This window comes from Mus caroli, unplaced genomic scaffold (genome assembly GCF_978045245.1).
Source record: "Mus caroli unplaced genomic scaffold, Mus_caroli_1 scaffold_9, whole genome shotgun sequence".
NCBI lineage: Eukaryota > Metazoa > Chordata > Mammalia > Rodentia > Muridae > Mus > Mus caroli.
In genome coordinates, this window is record NW_028227264.1 from 18593161 (window position 1) to 18606217 (window position 13057).

At 41.8% G+C, this 13057-nt stretch overlaps 1 protein-coding gene across 2 annotated transcripts in view; it reads left to right on the plus strand.

The window, feature by feature from the left end:
* Positions 1–13057, plus strand: part of Hbs1l (HBS1 like translational GTPase) — a 72312-nt gene that overhangs the window by 44225 nt on the left and 15030 nt on the right. For both annotated transcript variants that reach the window (XM_085842678.1, XM_021173802.3), the window contains exons 6-12: positions 869–1134; positions 1557–1722; positions 4253–4370; positions 6413–6559; positions 8469–8543; positions 11111–11228; positions 11728–11796. In XM_085842678.1, the coding sequence (XP_085698804.1) occupies positions 869–1134; positions 1557–1722; positions 4253–4370; positions 6413–6559; positions 8469–8543; positions 11111–11228; positions 11728–11796 (959 nt within the window). The remainder of the gene's footprint in view (positions 1–868; positions 1135–1556; positions 1723–4252; positions 4371–6412; positions 6560–8468; positions 8544–11110; positions 11229–11727; positions 11797–13057) is intronic.

The window sequence follows — 13057 nt, forward strand, 5'->3', positions numbered from 1 at the left end:
GCTGCCAAGAGTTCAAGAAATCACATTCATAATGTGTTGAATTTTCTTGAAAACCCATTTGATCCAAAAATTCATTTTTGGCTATATCATTGCATATACAGCCAGTCCTGGCCATAACATCACAAATATACATTCCTGATTCTGACTGATTGTGGAAGCTAAACTAAGTTAGAACTTGGATGAGAGAATGTAAAATACACATTGGCAATTCATTTCTCTCCATGTACATGTGTAAGAGGTAACTCATTGCTTAGAGCACACTCTGCTTTACTAATACTGAGAATTGTAACTATACCTCTAGACATGGGTAAGTAGAATTGATTCAGACATCAAATGTAGGACAGATATCAATACTCAGTCTGGTAAGTCTTAGTGTCTGAAGTGTCCAAGTTAAGGAGATTAATCCTTTAGATTTATAAACAGATGGTTCCACTTTTGGAAAGGTCGGTTAGAAATAAGAAATCAAGTTAATTAAGATCATAAAATTATATGACAAAGTGTCTGAAACATTGTTACCAATTTATTCTTGCCGTTCTAAGCAGTGGGTGTAGGCCTGGGCCCGGAATGGGCGTTTTTTAGATCTTAGCGACATTTGAAAGTTTAAAGCTGTGTTTACCTCTTAGGATACAGAAGCGTTGCTGCCTGCTGTCAGCCAGGGCGGGGTCTTCATGTTTAGTAGACACCTAGGGCTCCCAGTGTTCATTGGTGTGGATTGGCTTTGGTCACTTCTCTTTTCCAGCTTGACAGACCTGAGACAGGCAGGCTGAGACCCAGAATATCAGGGGTTGCCAAGAGATACTCCTGCCGCCTGACTCAGTTGGGCAGTGTCTGAAATGACTTTCTCACAGTTTTTCTGATCTTTCTGCAGCTTAACTTCTGAGGAAAATGGACTCAATGTGCGTGCTCCTCACAAAGGGCCTCCTGGTGATGATGTGAGCGTAGCTTCTCCTAACATTCCTGAGACCGGCACTCCAAAATCTGCCCTCCCACCTCCTTCCCTTCAAACATCAGAAGAGCTGGGCTCCACTCCGACACCAGTGAGAAAGTCTGGCAAGCTGAGGCAGCAGATAGATGTGAAAGCGGAATTGGAAAAGCGGCAGGGCGGGAAGCAGCTCCTCAACTTAGTGGTCATTGGTATGCCCTTGTTCTGCCTGCTGGGTTAGCAGGACGACGTCAGGAGGCTCCCAGCCTCTTGGAGCAGTGTAGGCTTAAATAAAGCAAAGAGGCATTGCATCATAATGCATTCTAGTCTCCCAGGGTGCAATGGGGCCGCGTTACCAAGGAGGGCATCATCAGACTTAGCTTGTGGCAGTTTTATTTGGTGAACATTTTGAAAATGGGATGCATCTCCCCCCCCAAAAAAAGGGAAACTTTGCCCTTTCTAAAACTGTGTGTGCAGTCCTCAACCCCCCCCCCCCATTTAGGTGTTTTAACCTTGATAAAAATTGGTATTTGTTATACTAAATACTGACACACGCTGTTGAATTAGTGTTGCAATGCCTCAATGTGAACATCTGAACTGTACCTAGTATTAACCCTGAATCAATTTTCCTTAGGTCATGTTGATGCTGGGAAAAGTACTCTGATGGGCCATATGCTTTATCTTCTGGGTAATGTAAACAAAAGAACTATGCATAAGTATGAGCAAGAATCTAAAAAGGCTGGCAAGGCTTCATTTGCATATGCGTGGGTCTTGGATGAAACTGGAGAAGAAAGGGAAAGGTAGCCGCTATGTTTCAACGCTTTTAGTCTTTAAAATAAGTGGGCACTGGAGGTTGAATGTGTAACACATAAATGCATCAGAGAAAACGTTCAGAATTCCTTTTGTTTGTCATGCTTTATTCTGTGAGAAGAAGGTTAAGAGAATATCCCAAACCAAACAAGGAGCAGCACCGGCAGACAGCAGTGCTGGATGGGGAGGCTCCCTGAGTTGGTCTTGCTGGGAGCCAGCAGAGTTGGCAGTTGTTGCTCCCTCGGCATATCCGGTTGTTAAAGTCGGATCTGACTCAGTCTTGCACCAGGTTTTAAAGGAACTGCCCAGCAGGTCCAGACTACAGGCTCACAATTCCATTCTCATGAGACACACACACATACAGTCCAGAAAGAAACAATTGAATCTATCTTGTCAGTTACTCTTTCAGTGTCTCTCGGGGCTTAGTACTAGTTTAGGTGGATTCTAGCAGAATGATGAAGATACTCGCGTATCTCCGGCCAGTTACCTCTTCTGAGGTAATTTAAAGCATAAACGTATATCACATTTAAGGCTATCAGACATGGAGAAGCAAAGTCTGTCTATATAAGGTGAGATGGCAGATGCAGAGCAACTCAGTTAAAATAATGACCAACACGCACAGGGCCTGTCAAAATCCTAAGTTAACAGGTCAAAACATCTCTCAAGTCTTTAATCTGATTGTGATTAGAGAGTATATGTGGGTTTGCAGACTTTTCTCTGCATGAGTTCATTTTCCTGCAGTCCCTGTCTCCATTATGTGTAAGGCAGTTCACTAACACAGGTTGCATGAGTCTAGTGCTTCTGATAGCTGGGTGTTTGTATCCTCATGGTATTTCTCCCTTATATAGCTTTTTCTCTGTATATTATTGTGACCCTGCTCCCTACCCTCACACAAAAGCTTAACCTGTCAATTCACTGAGAAACAGTGAAGCCCAAGTAATTCCCACCTGTCTAACAAACAGACTATCAAAGTATACGGCTTTTATTTCCTTTGTGTAACCTGATCCTGTAGATTAGTAGACTGACAAGAGTGTAATTTAAGGGGAAGGGCTTAGTAAAATTTACTTAATTATGTGGGTTGAGCTGCAAGTGAGCTAAGTGCACTTGTTCCTAAAATGACCAGTTTTTTTCTTTTTTAGTTTTCCAGCTATAATATCTACTTACTGTGGTGCTATTGTGGCCACTAGCTTTGTCTTTCTCACCATGGTATAATTTAGACTGTTCTGTCGACAGCTTCGGAGTACATATTACAAGATTGTAGCTCACTCCACAATATATTGTAGAATGGCATTTTTAAAACTGCTATGTTCTTTTAAATATATTTGAAATGTTAAATATTTGCAAATCTATGTTGAAGAACAGATATTAATAGCCGGGTAACATTTTTGTATCCTTACGGAAGGATACGAAAGGTTCAGATACAGACAAGGGCTAAGTCAAGACTGCAGTGGGTCAAACACTTCAGGGAGGAGCTGAGCCTTGACTCCTTCCTAAGTTTTCTAAAGTGGCCTCTAGGCATTAGCTATTAAGAACAGTAACCAGGATTAGACATCACTTAGACAAGCTCAAATGGCTTGACTAAGGAAACCACTTTTCTGACTGCCTCGGCAAACTGGAGTTGATTGTTGTGGTGTTAGTACTGTTGCTGTTAAATGCAGGCTGAGTTTCTTCACTTGAATGGTCTAGAGCAGGAGTTCTCAGCCTTCCCAGCGCTGTGACTGTTTACTACAGTTCCTCATGCTGTGCTGACCCCCAGCCATGAAGATATTTTGTTGCTACTTCATAACTGTACTTTTGCTACTGTTAATTGATCTTAATGTAAATATCTGATATTTAGCCCCTGTGGGGATCACCACCCACAGGTTGAGAACCATTAGAGCAAACCTGTTGTCTACCTGATTTCTCCTTTGAAGTTTTCAAGGTCACATGACTCAAGGCTCTTGTAGCTATTCCTAGGGATTTCTTATCATTGGAATCTTTGTTTTGGCTGAAAAGAGCCCCAGGCTTGGTCTCCAAGAAGGATGAAGTGAAATCTGAGGCAAACTGTTTGTAATCTGTCTTAGTTGGTTATCTCTCGTACCTCTTTTTTTTTCTCCAAATTATAACTATTGACCAGCTTTGTAAGGGAAGGTTTTATGAGTTTATTTCTATAGTTAGTGAAGCACCGCAGAACGCTAGAAAAGCCAATTCTTGAAAGTAATCATTTTTCATGTTATCTTTCTTCATGTGTAGTATTTATTTTTCTCTTATCTAGAAATGTGTGTATATAGCTTTCTTTATTCATAAATTATGGTTTCTTATAAAACATTAAGGAAATGGGAAATACCTATCATTTTTGATAAGAGTTTATTATCTATGCAATCTTGTTTTCAAAGCATACAGGGATAATGAGTTATAGCTAATATTTCAGTCCCAATCCTTTGCTTCATTATGACGAAGGATTTGGTTTGCCATTTTGCCTATTACTAAGAGTTTTAGCCCACATCAGCGACTCTTTAACCATTTTGTGTTTTGTTTAAGGGGAGTAACAATGGATGTCGGCATGACGAAGTTTGAAACCACAACCAAAGTTATTACGTTAATGGATGCTCCAGGCCATAAGGATTTCATTCCAAACATGATCACAGGAGCAGCCCAGGTACCTGCTATTTTAGCTGACTACCTCACACTGACTGTGGCTTCAGTTCTTGATACCCACCCAGCTTGCAAGGCTAGGGTTTTAACTCATGAAATGTTTTTAAATGGAAAGTTTTACTTTTGAGTAGTTAGAAAAGGATGGGGTACATTGTATTTTCCATGCCCTAATTACTTGTTGTCTAAGCTTCCTGATGGGACAACTGTGGACACATTTGGTAGGAGTGTGTTTGGTGTTAAAAATGATGGTACGCAAGTATAAATTTCTTGTCTGTTCTGTCCCCCTCCGCTCCTTCCTGCTAAAATTAAAGTCTGGCATGATAACACTTTGAAGTAGAAACACTGGAAAGTAAGCTGGAAAGAGTATTTGAGTAAGTAAGAGTACAAGAAGAAAGTGTGAGTGTCCCACAGTACCTGAAGACCACTTTTGTTGTTTTGGGTTTTTAAGACTGCAACTTGCAGAGTAACCTAGAGTTTCTAAGAAGTCAAGACTCACTACAAACTCAGTCTTCATTTTACCTTCAGATGCTGCGAGTGCAGGTGTGTGTTACTTCCATACCAAGTTTATAGACGGCTGCTAGCTGCAATTTACACGATGGAGTTCTGTAAAGAATGTTCTGTGCTGTATAGACTCTAGACCTTCTTTATGACCATTTTATCCCCCACTGTGTATGGTCAGGATTACATGATAAAAATCTTCTGTAAACCACATTACAACAAAACCTGTCAAACAACTAAAACGGTTTTGTGGACTCAGTATCAAGAGCCCATAGCATATCATATCAGCAGCCCCTGGAGAGACAGAATCAGCAGTCTCCAATGGTCTAGTCAGCCACATTAGCCTGGGTATCTCTGAGGACAGTTAGAATGCTAAGAAGACGGTGTACAGGAACATGAACAACATCCTTTGGCAATATCCAGACAGGGCATTGGCAGAAATATAATTGATAAAAATGGACTTGGAAAAACAGCTGTGCTGCAGAGGTTTTTGCAAAATTTTGTAAATTATTTCCTCACGATGGAAGTAGAATCCCATAAAGAATGGTCAGCCTGAGTGTCCCGGGAACCTGAGGTCTTCAGACATCTGCCCAGCCACAGCTAGCTTCTTTATGTGTTTTGTGGATTTAAGTAGGAAAGGGGAAATGTGAGCAGCTTGTGTTACCAGGGTCTCTGTCTAGCTGCTGCAGACAAACGTGTGACCTTTGGTAATTTGTGTCACAGGTTTTCTCACTATAGATAACATACCGATAGTTTTGTAGTATAATTGTTTTTTAAGGTAAATTCCAAAATGTGGAATTGATAGGAAGTAAGATGTGCATAATTTAGGACTCCTTATAGTTACTTTCACAATGCCCTTCGGGAGGTTGGGTCTGCCCTCCAACAACAGTGTGCACAAGATGCACACGTGCTGCCTCTGAGAAATCAGTGTCTCTGGAATCACTGGGACGCCTAAAGTAGGATCTGGGAATATGTAGTTTTGACTTTTTTTTTCTTAAATGGGGGTCATTAATAAATTTAAACTTTGGCTAATTGCATTCCTTGAGAAAAGCCCCTGGATTATAGCTTAACTAATATTCTGTTTTGGGAAAGATGACACTTGAGCATATTTGCCATCTTCGTTTTAATTTTATCTTCCCCTCCTTTAGATAGGCATTTTACTTTTTTATGTAGTTGAGTACAGGCTTTCTTATTATGCTTATTTATTTGTGTGTGTAGCAGTGTGGCTGTGCTTGAGCCACAACACTCATATGGGAGTCAGTTCTCTCCTGGCACCATGTGGTCCAGAAAGAATCCGTCTCATCAGGCTGTGCAGGAAGTAGCTTTACCTGCTGAGCCATTGCTGACTGTCCGCCTGTTCTCTATGTCACTGTTGGTTGGTGTCACAGAAGTATATAACCATTATTGAAATTTATAACCCACGTGCTCTGCTGTGCGGTCATGCTATGGCCTGCCTTAAATCTGACCAAGCAGTGAATTGAGTGAGCTGTCCTTTGAATGAAAGAGGTGTGGCCTTACTTCTAGCTGTGATCCTCCCTTCTTCCTCAGGCTGATGTCGCTGTCCTGGTCGTTGATGCCAGCAGAGGAGAGTTTGAAGCTGGATTTGAGACGGGAGGACAGACCCGAGAGCATGGCCTTTTGGTCCGATCTCTTGGAGTGACACAACTTGCTGTGGCTGTCAATAAAATGGATCAGGTACCTGAAGGGTTAAATGTCGATAAAGATGAATTCTGTGGGCAGGAGAGGTGGCTCAGGGCTACAGCACTTGTTGCTCTTTCAGAGGATCTGGGTTTGCCAGCACACACACAGTGGCTCACAACCATCTGCAACTCCAGTTGCAGCTATCCCACACTGTGTCCTGGCTTCTGCAAGCACCAGACACTTGTGTGGTGCACATACATGCATGAGGCAAAATATTCATGCACACAAAATAAACAAAGTAAGTCATTTTAAAGTAGAGTCTATTCAGCCCATATAGAGGCCCACAGATGGAACTACTATATATTTTGTTAGTCTAGTTGCCATATCAAGAAAAATAAATTTGCTGTCTTCTAATTAACTGAACATGATAATAGTAAATTTTTTTTTGTTTTTTTGAGACAGGGTTTCTCTGTGTAGCCCTAGCTGTCCTGGAACTCAGCTCAGTAGACCAGGCTGACCTCAAACTCAGAAATCCACCTGCCTCTGCCTCCCATGTGCTGGGATTAAAGATGTGCGTCACCACTGCCCAGCTGATTATTGTAATTTTTAAGCAAGAATATCTTATTTTGAAAATGACTTTGTAGAACTTAAAACTTTTCAATTATAAAATAATATGCACCACTGTAAAATGAAAGTATAAGGCATTTCATTGTACCTCCACCAGTTTTATTTTTGTAGAAATGACTTGTTTTGTTTTTCTCTCCATCACAGCCATTGGCTTATGTCATATGATTCTCACTTTCCTAAGAAGTTGACAGTACTCTTATGCATGTTTACTTGGGTAAAGAAAATGTAATGGCTTCATATGAGGCTATGCTACTAAGATAATATATTCAAACAGTCAAAATTTAAAGATTTATAGGGTTTGTTGTGTGTGTGTCTGGGTATGCGTAGGTGCATATTTTGAAATGGTTTGGAAGTCTCTGGATCCCAGGCCATTGGCGAGCTGTGTGGGTTACTGACTCTTGGTGTGCGAGCTGCATTTATGATCCAAAACTGGCAAATCAGTTATTATGAAAAAAAATCATTTTTTAATTTATTCACAGAACACAATTTGTTAACTTTATTGTTTTATGAATAAATATTTATACTATTTAAGTATATTTTCGTGGAAATTCTTTGTATAGTTACTCTTTATCCATTTTGGTTATTTGTTCATATACAAATATGTTTTGTGCTTATTTTTATTGTACATATCTTCACCCTAGCATTTGATAAATATTCACCAATATTCCCAGTTGGCTCTTTTATAGTTTATTATTATATGGGGCTTTAGTTTTTCTCTAGCAGTTTTGCATGAAAAATTTCAAATGTAGAGGAAACGGGAAAACTTTTTGGCTCATATTGGAGCCATTGCCTAAGACTGTGTGTAGACTTCATTGTGCTCACATTTCCTCTCTTTTCCGTGTGCATCTGCACATACGTGTAGACACTGCTGTTCATAGGCCTAGCTGCCCGATAGCTAGAGCCAGGATTACACACTTGGTTACTGTGATTGGCTAGGGCAGGGGTTAGTACTCTTATTGCAACCTAATGTTTGATCAAGGCGTGATGGAACAAGTTACTCTCTCCTCTCTGTGTTTGAAGTCACTTTTAGCATAGCTAGTAGACTCTATTAGAGATTCTTTTAGCATAGCTAGTAGACTCTATTAGAGATTCTTTTAGCATAGCTAGTAGACTCTATTAGAGATTCTTTTAGCATAGCTAGTAGACTCTATTAGAGAGTCTTTGTTGGCTTCCTGTTCTAAGAACAGATCATCTTAGGTCACATTAGGTCATTCCCTGAGTTTTCATTTTAATTTATATTTGATATAATTTTGGCTATGTACATTTTACTGGAAATTCTGATTTTATGTGTTATATTCTCAAGTATAATTTTGTGTATAAATTGGATCTTTACCAGGTAAATTGGCAACAAGAAAGATTTCAAGAGATTACTGGAAAACTCGGGCACTTTCTCAAGCAAGCAGGTTTTAAGGTATGATAATTCTAAATGAAATTAGTTTGTTTTTTTCTCCACATCATTTTACTTATAGAAGAAAAAAGCTAATATATTACAATTCCTTTTTGGTTTCAGTCTTTATGGTTACACCACACTTGTATCATGGCCTCATTGTCTGTCTGTCCAGCTCCCCTATAGCCACTCCTCTTGCTCACTCTCACATTCGTGGCCTCTTTTCTTGGACTGCTGTTACTTTGATAACTGTGTGCATAGATATCTGAGTCCAGCCCTCGAGTCCCTTTAGTGTTGCTTCTGAAGTCCTTTTAGTGTGGGATCTCAGGGCCTACTGTTTTGGTATCGGTTAATCAACTTGGAGGCTTGCTTGCCCGTGAGGAAGTGCAGGCCTCCCTTCAGCAGGCCTCCGCTGCATGCTCTTGTCTAGGGTAGCCCTTGACGGTCTTGCAGCAGACTTTCTGGTCCTCAGGCTCTTCCTTTTTTATTTTTTATTGTATTTCTTATTGATATAATTTTCTTTATGATTATTTAAAAAAAAAACACTTTTTGTTGATTCTTTGTGAATTTCACGCCATGCACCCCAGTCCCACTCACCTCTGTCTCTTCAGCTACTCCCTCCATACTTGCAGCCTGCCCCCAGAAAGAAAATAATAAATAGAAATAGAAAAAAAAACCAAACAAGCAAGTACCTAAGTAAAAGCAAACAACAAAATGTTATCATGGAAGCTGTGCTGTGTCACAGAGTGTCCCACAGTACACCCTTTAGTCCACACGTTTGCTTGCAGTGGACCATTGGCTGGGTTCAAGGCCTCTGGTTTCTGCTACTGTATAAATACTGGCTCCTCACAGGGACTCCTCTTGGATATGCTGTTGTTGCCTGTGTCATAGGGATCGTGCAGTTTTGAATCTGTAGGACAGCCCTGCACACACTCTAGTAGTTCATCTATGGATGCAGTGGATGTTGGTGTTGGATCTTGGCTTGGGTGGCTGTTGGAGTTGGCCGCCATTGAGTTCTCACCCAGTGCTGCAGCCAGTGAAGGGCAGGGCCAGCTCTGTTGCTCTTGAGCCCGTGGGGCTGGCTCACCCACACGCATGCCACTAGGGCCAGTCGACTGTGCTGCCTAGGTGAGGTGTGGGCTCTCCAGAGGGCTGGAACTGGCAAGGGGACAGGGCCAGCCAGCTCGCCTGTTCTCATGACCCTGGGTGGGGTGGGGTGGGAAGGTTGGCCATCTGTCCTGCCTGTTGCAGGTGGTGTCTGGCTCTGACTTAAAGTCTTTGTACCTCTCTTCCATCGTGCCCCTTCAAACTTAGGTGTAGGAACTATTTTGTAGGTGGGTCTTTTGGAGGTAGGAAACCCATAATTGGCTGTCCTCTGCACTTTGGTCAGTTGGGATTTTGTCCTGGGCTCTATTTGCATTAGTGAGAAGCTTCTAGGATGAAGGTTGAGAAGCTACACTGAGCTCTAAATCAAAGCATAAATATTTAGACTGCTCTTAGGAAATACAAGTCCTTTCTCCTCTGAGATCCATGATTCCACTAGCAGTGGTGGTTGGGTGGATGGTTTTCTAGTGCAAGGAATGGTTTCTCTCTGGTTAAGCTGGCTGGTGAGGTCGTACAGCTCCTGGTTACACGAGCCGCTGTTGCACCTTTGTGGCTCTCTTCCTATGCTGCTCTTTGCTGTGGCTCAGAGGTGTCTCACCTGGGTAGGACTATTGTTGATGGCTCCCCTCCCTCGGTAGCTTGCTAATCCTCAGAGAAGAGGCGTTCAGGACAGTGCAGCTCACTTCTGAGCCCTGGGTTTAAAGTGTGGTGTCTTCAGTAGCAGGGTCTTATTTGCACCTTCTGGAAGACAACCAAGACAACACAGGTGCCGAGGATTGTTTCCGGAAGTTCTTAGACTTTCCCTCACCAGGAATTTGAAAGGAGGAGGTTTCTCATATCGGGCACTGGAGTTTCTGTTAGACAGTTTGTGTCTCTTGAGATAGTGTTATCACCCCAAGTGGCATAACTTCATTGAAACTATATGTATCTACATGTACTTACATGTATTACATGTGATTTTAGAGAAATATAAAATAATATGATTCCTTACATCTGTTCAGAAATCCTTAGTGCTATTTATCCCTCTTCCTTCCTTTCCTTCTGTCACGATATTATTTTGCTCAGTATATTTAATTCCAGTTTTCTTTTTATTTCCTCCAGGTATGTGTATATACCTGCCTTTTAAAAGTTATGTATATTGAGTATTTGACCTGAGTTTTATGTAAATAAGAAATTTCCCTCCCACTTTAGATGGTCAAGTTTAAAAAAATTCATGGAAGAATGTTAGTAGAAGAAGAATTTATCCTGCAAAATATCTGCAGTATGCCTCCATGAGCAAGTGATTTGCTTTAATGGTTTCAAAGAAATTTCCAAATTCTCCCGAAAATAACAAAATGTTGATGGAGATAACAGCAAGCTGAACTCCTGCCGTTTTGAAAAGTCTGTGGTTCATTTAGCAGACTTGGTTAAGCATTGTGCTGCTGAGTCTCTGCAGTGTTGGCTTATGTTGCCGTGTTATTATGTCTGTCCTCTCTGTCTTCTCACAGGAGAGTGATGTAGCTTTTATCCCGACAAGCGGTCTGAGCGGTGAGAACTTAACCGCAAGGTCACAGTCCAGTGACCTCACGAAGTGGTACAAAGGGATGTGCTTATTGGAGCAAATTGGTACGTATGCCGTGGCCACTCGGTGTTAATGTGCTGTGGGTGTGATATGTGTTATTTAGAGTTCTCCATGAGAGGCAGAGTGTGTATGAAAAAGCATAGGATTTGCAGTCAGAGAAACTAGGTTCTCAGGCTTGAAATCATGCGGACTATTTAAAGTAATACTCAATGTTTTGAAGACACATTAGTGAGTTTAGAACTTGCCCTACCTGTCTTATTAACTAGTTGAAATTAAATGAATTAATGTGGGAAATATGGTTTATAAATGAATGGTATGAATGGCAGTCATTTATTGTTAGTATGTACGAAATAAATTCTTTTTCTAGAAAGAAGAGAGAGTAATGGGCATGGTGGAGATAGGAAAAAAAGTCCCTTTCAGATTTGAGGCAGCTAGGAATGGATACCAGGCCCTGGCCAAGCTCTGCTCATGACCTTCTGCCGAGCAGTGACCACAGCCTATTACTTAAACCACACCTTGCTTTTTCCCGTGTTTTTCTACCAGATTCCTTCAAGCCCCCTCAGCGCTCGATTGACAAACCTTTTAGATTATGTGTGTCTGATGTCTTCAAAGGTGAGTGCTGTTCTGCCGAGGGTGGGGTGGGGGGGAGGTGATGGGGTGGGGTGGGGCTGTCTACTCTGTATCTTGTTTTCTTGGACTGTTATATTGTTACATTGTATCTGGTTGATTCTCTGCCTGAATGTAAGGATGAACAACAGGCACTTTTACATCACAGGCCCAGTCCTAGGCTCCTGAACACCCTTCAGTTTACAACCACTTTCCACTATATATTCACCTGTCAGGGGCAAAGAGCTCGAAGCTTCATCTTTCTGACCTTGAACACATTGGATAATTCACCATTCTTAATATCCAGAGTAATGGGCTGGCAAGATGGCTCACTGGGTAAAGGCACTTGCCACCAAGCCTTAACAGCCTGAGTTTGGTCTCTGGTCCCACATGGCAGAAGGAGAGAATCAATCCCTGAAGGTTTTCTCCTGGTGTTCACACCTTTGCACTCTGGTGATTGACTGCACACAGAGAAACTAAATAAATGTACTCTTAAAAGTAATGAAATATGTATGTACATGTACATACATACATACATGCACACACCTTTTAAGATCCTGATTGGCACTGTGTTTACCTGTGTTTCCATTCTTCCTTCCTGGCCTTGCCTGTTTCTGCCCATCCGTGTCAGGCTGGGTAGGACATGGTACCACGTAGGCTTAAATGGGAAATGTGAACATCAGAACCATTAACTATGATAACAGACCTGTGACTGAGATACCAGGAAGCCCTGTACCTTCGGGCTGAGGAAGGCAAAGGTTCCAACTGTGATGGAGAAGGTGTTGTACCAAATACCCGAGAATGCTTCTAACTTAAAACTGTGTAGAAGGCCCTATCCAGAAAACTATAGAAGGGCCTAGGATAAAAGATATAAACTAAAGTATATTGATACCTCGGAATGACTGATGCTATGAAGCATGGGTGGTCTCCTAAGTCTCTGCTATCTCAGAAGATAAGCAGTGCATCGGGCTGTGCAGTCTTACACTGATGGCTGCTGTGCTCGCCACTCAGGCGCCCGCTGCACTCCTCCCTGCGCTAGTACCTGTGTTACAGTGCTTTCTTTGCCCTCTATCGTGAGCCCTTGAGGGCTGGCAGAGTCTGTGGGATCTGCAGACTCTAGTCCAATACCTGGCACAGTATACATTTAATACAGAGTAGGAAATGATTGTGAGTGGAAAAAGAGGTGACGGCATTGAAATCTGTCACCATCATGACTGGCTTCCAGACCGGTGGAGGTCCAGGGGTAAAGCGGTGCTTTTGAAATGCC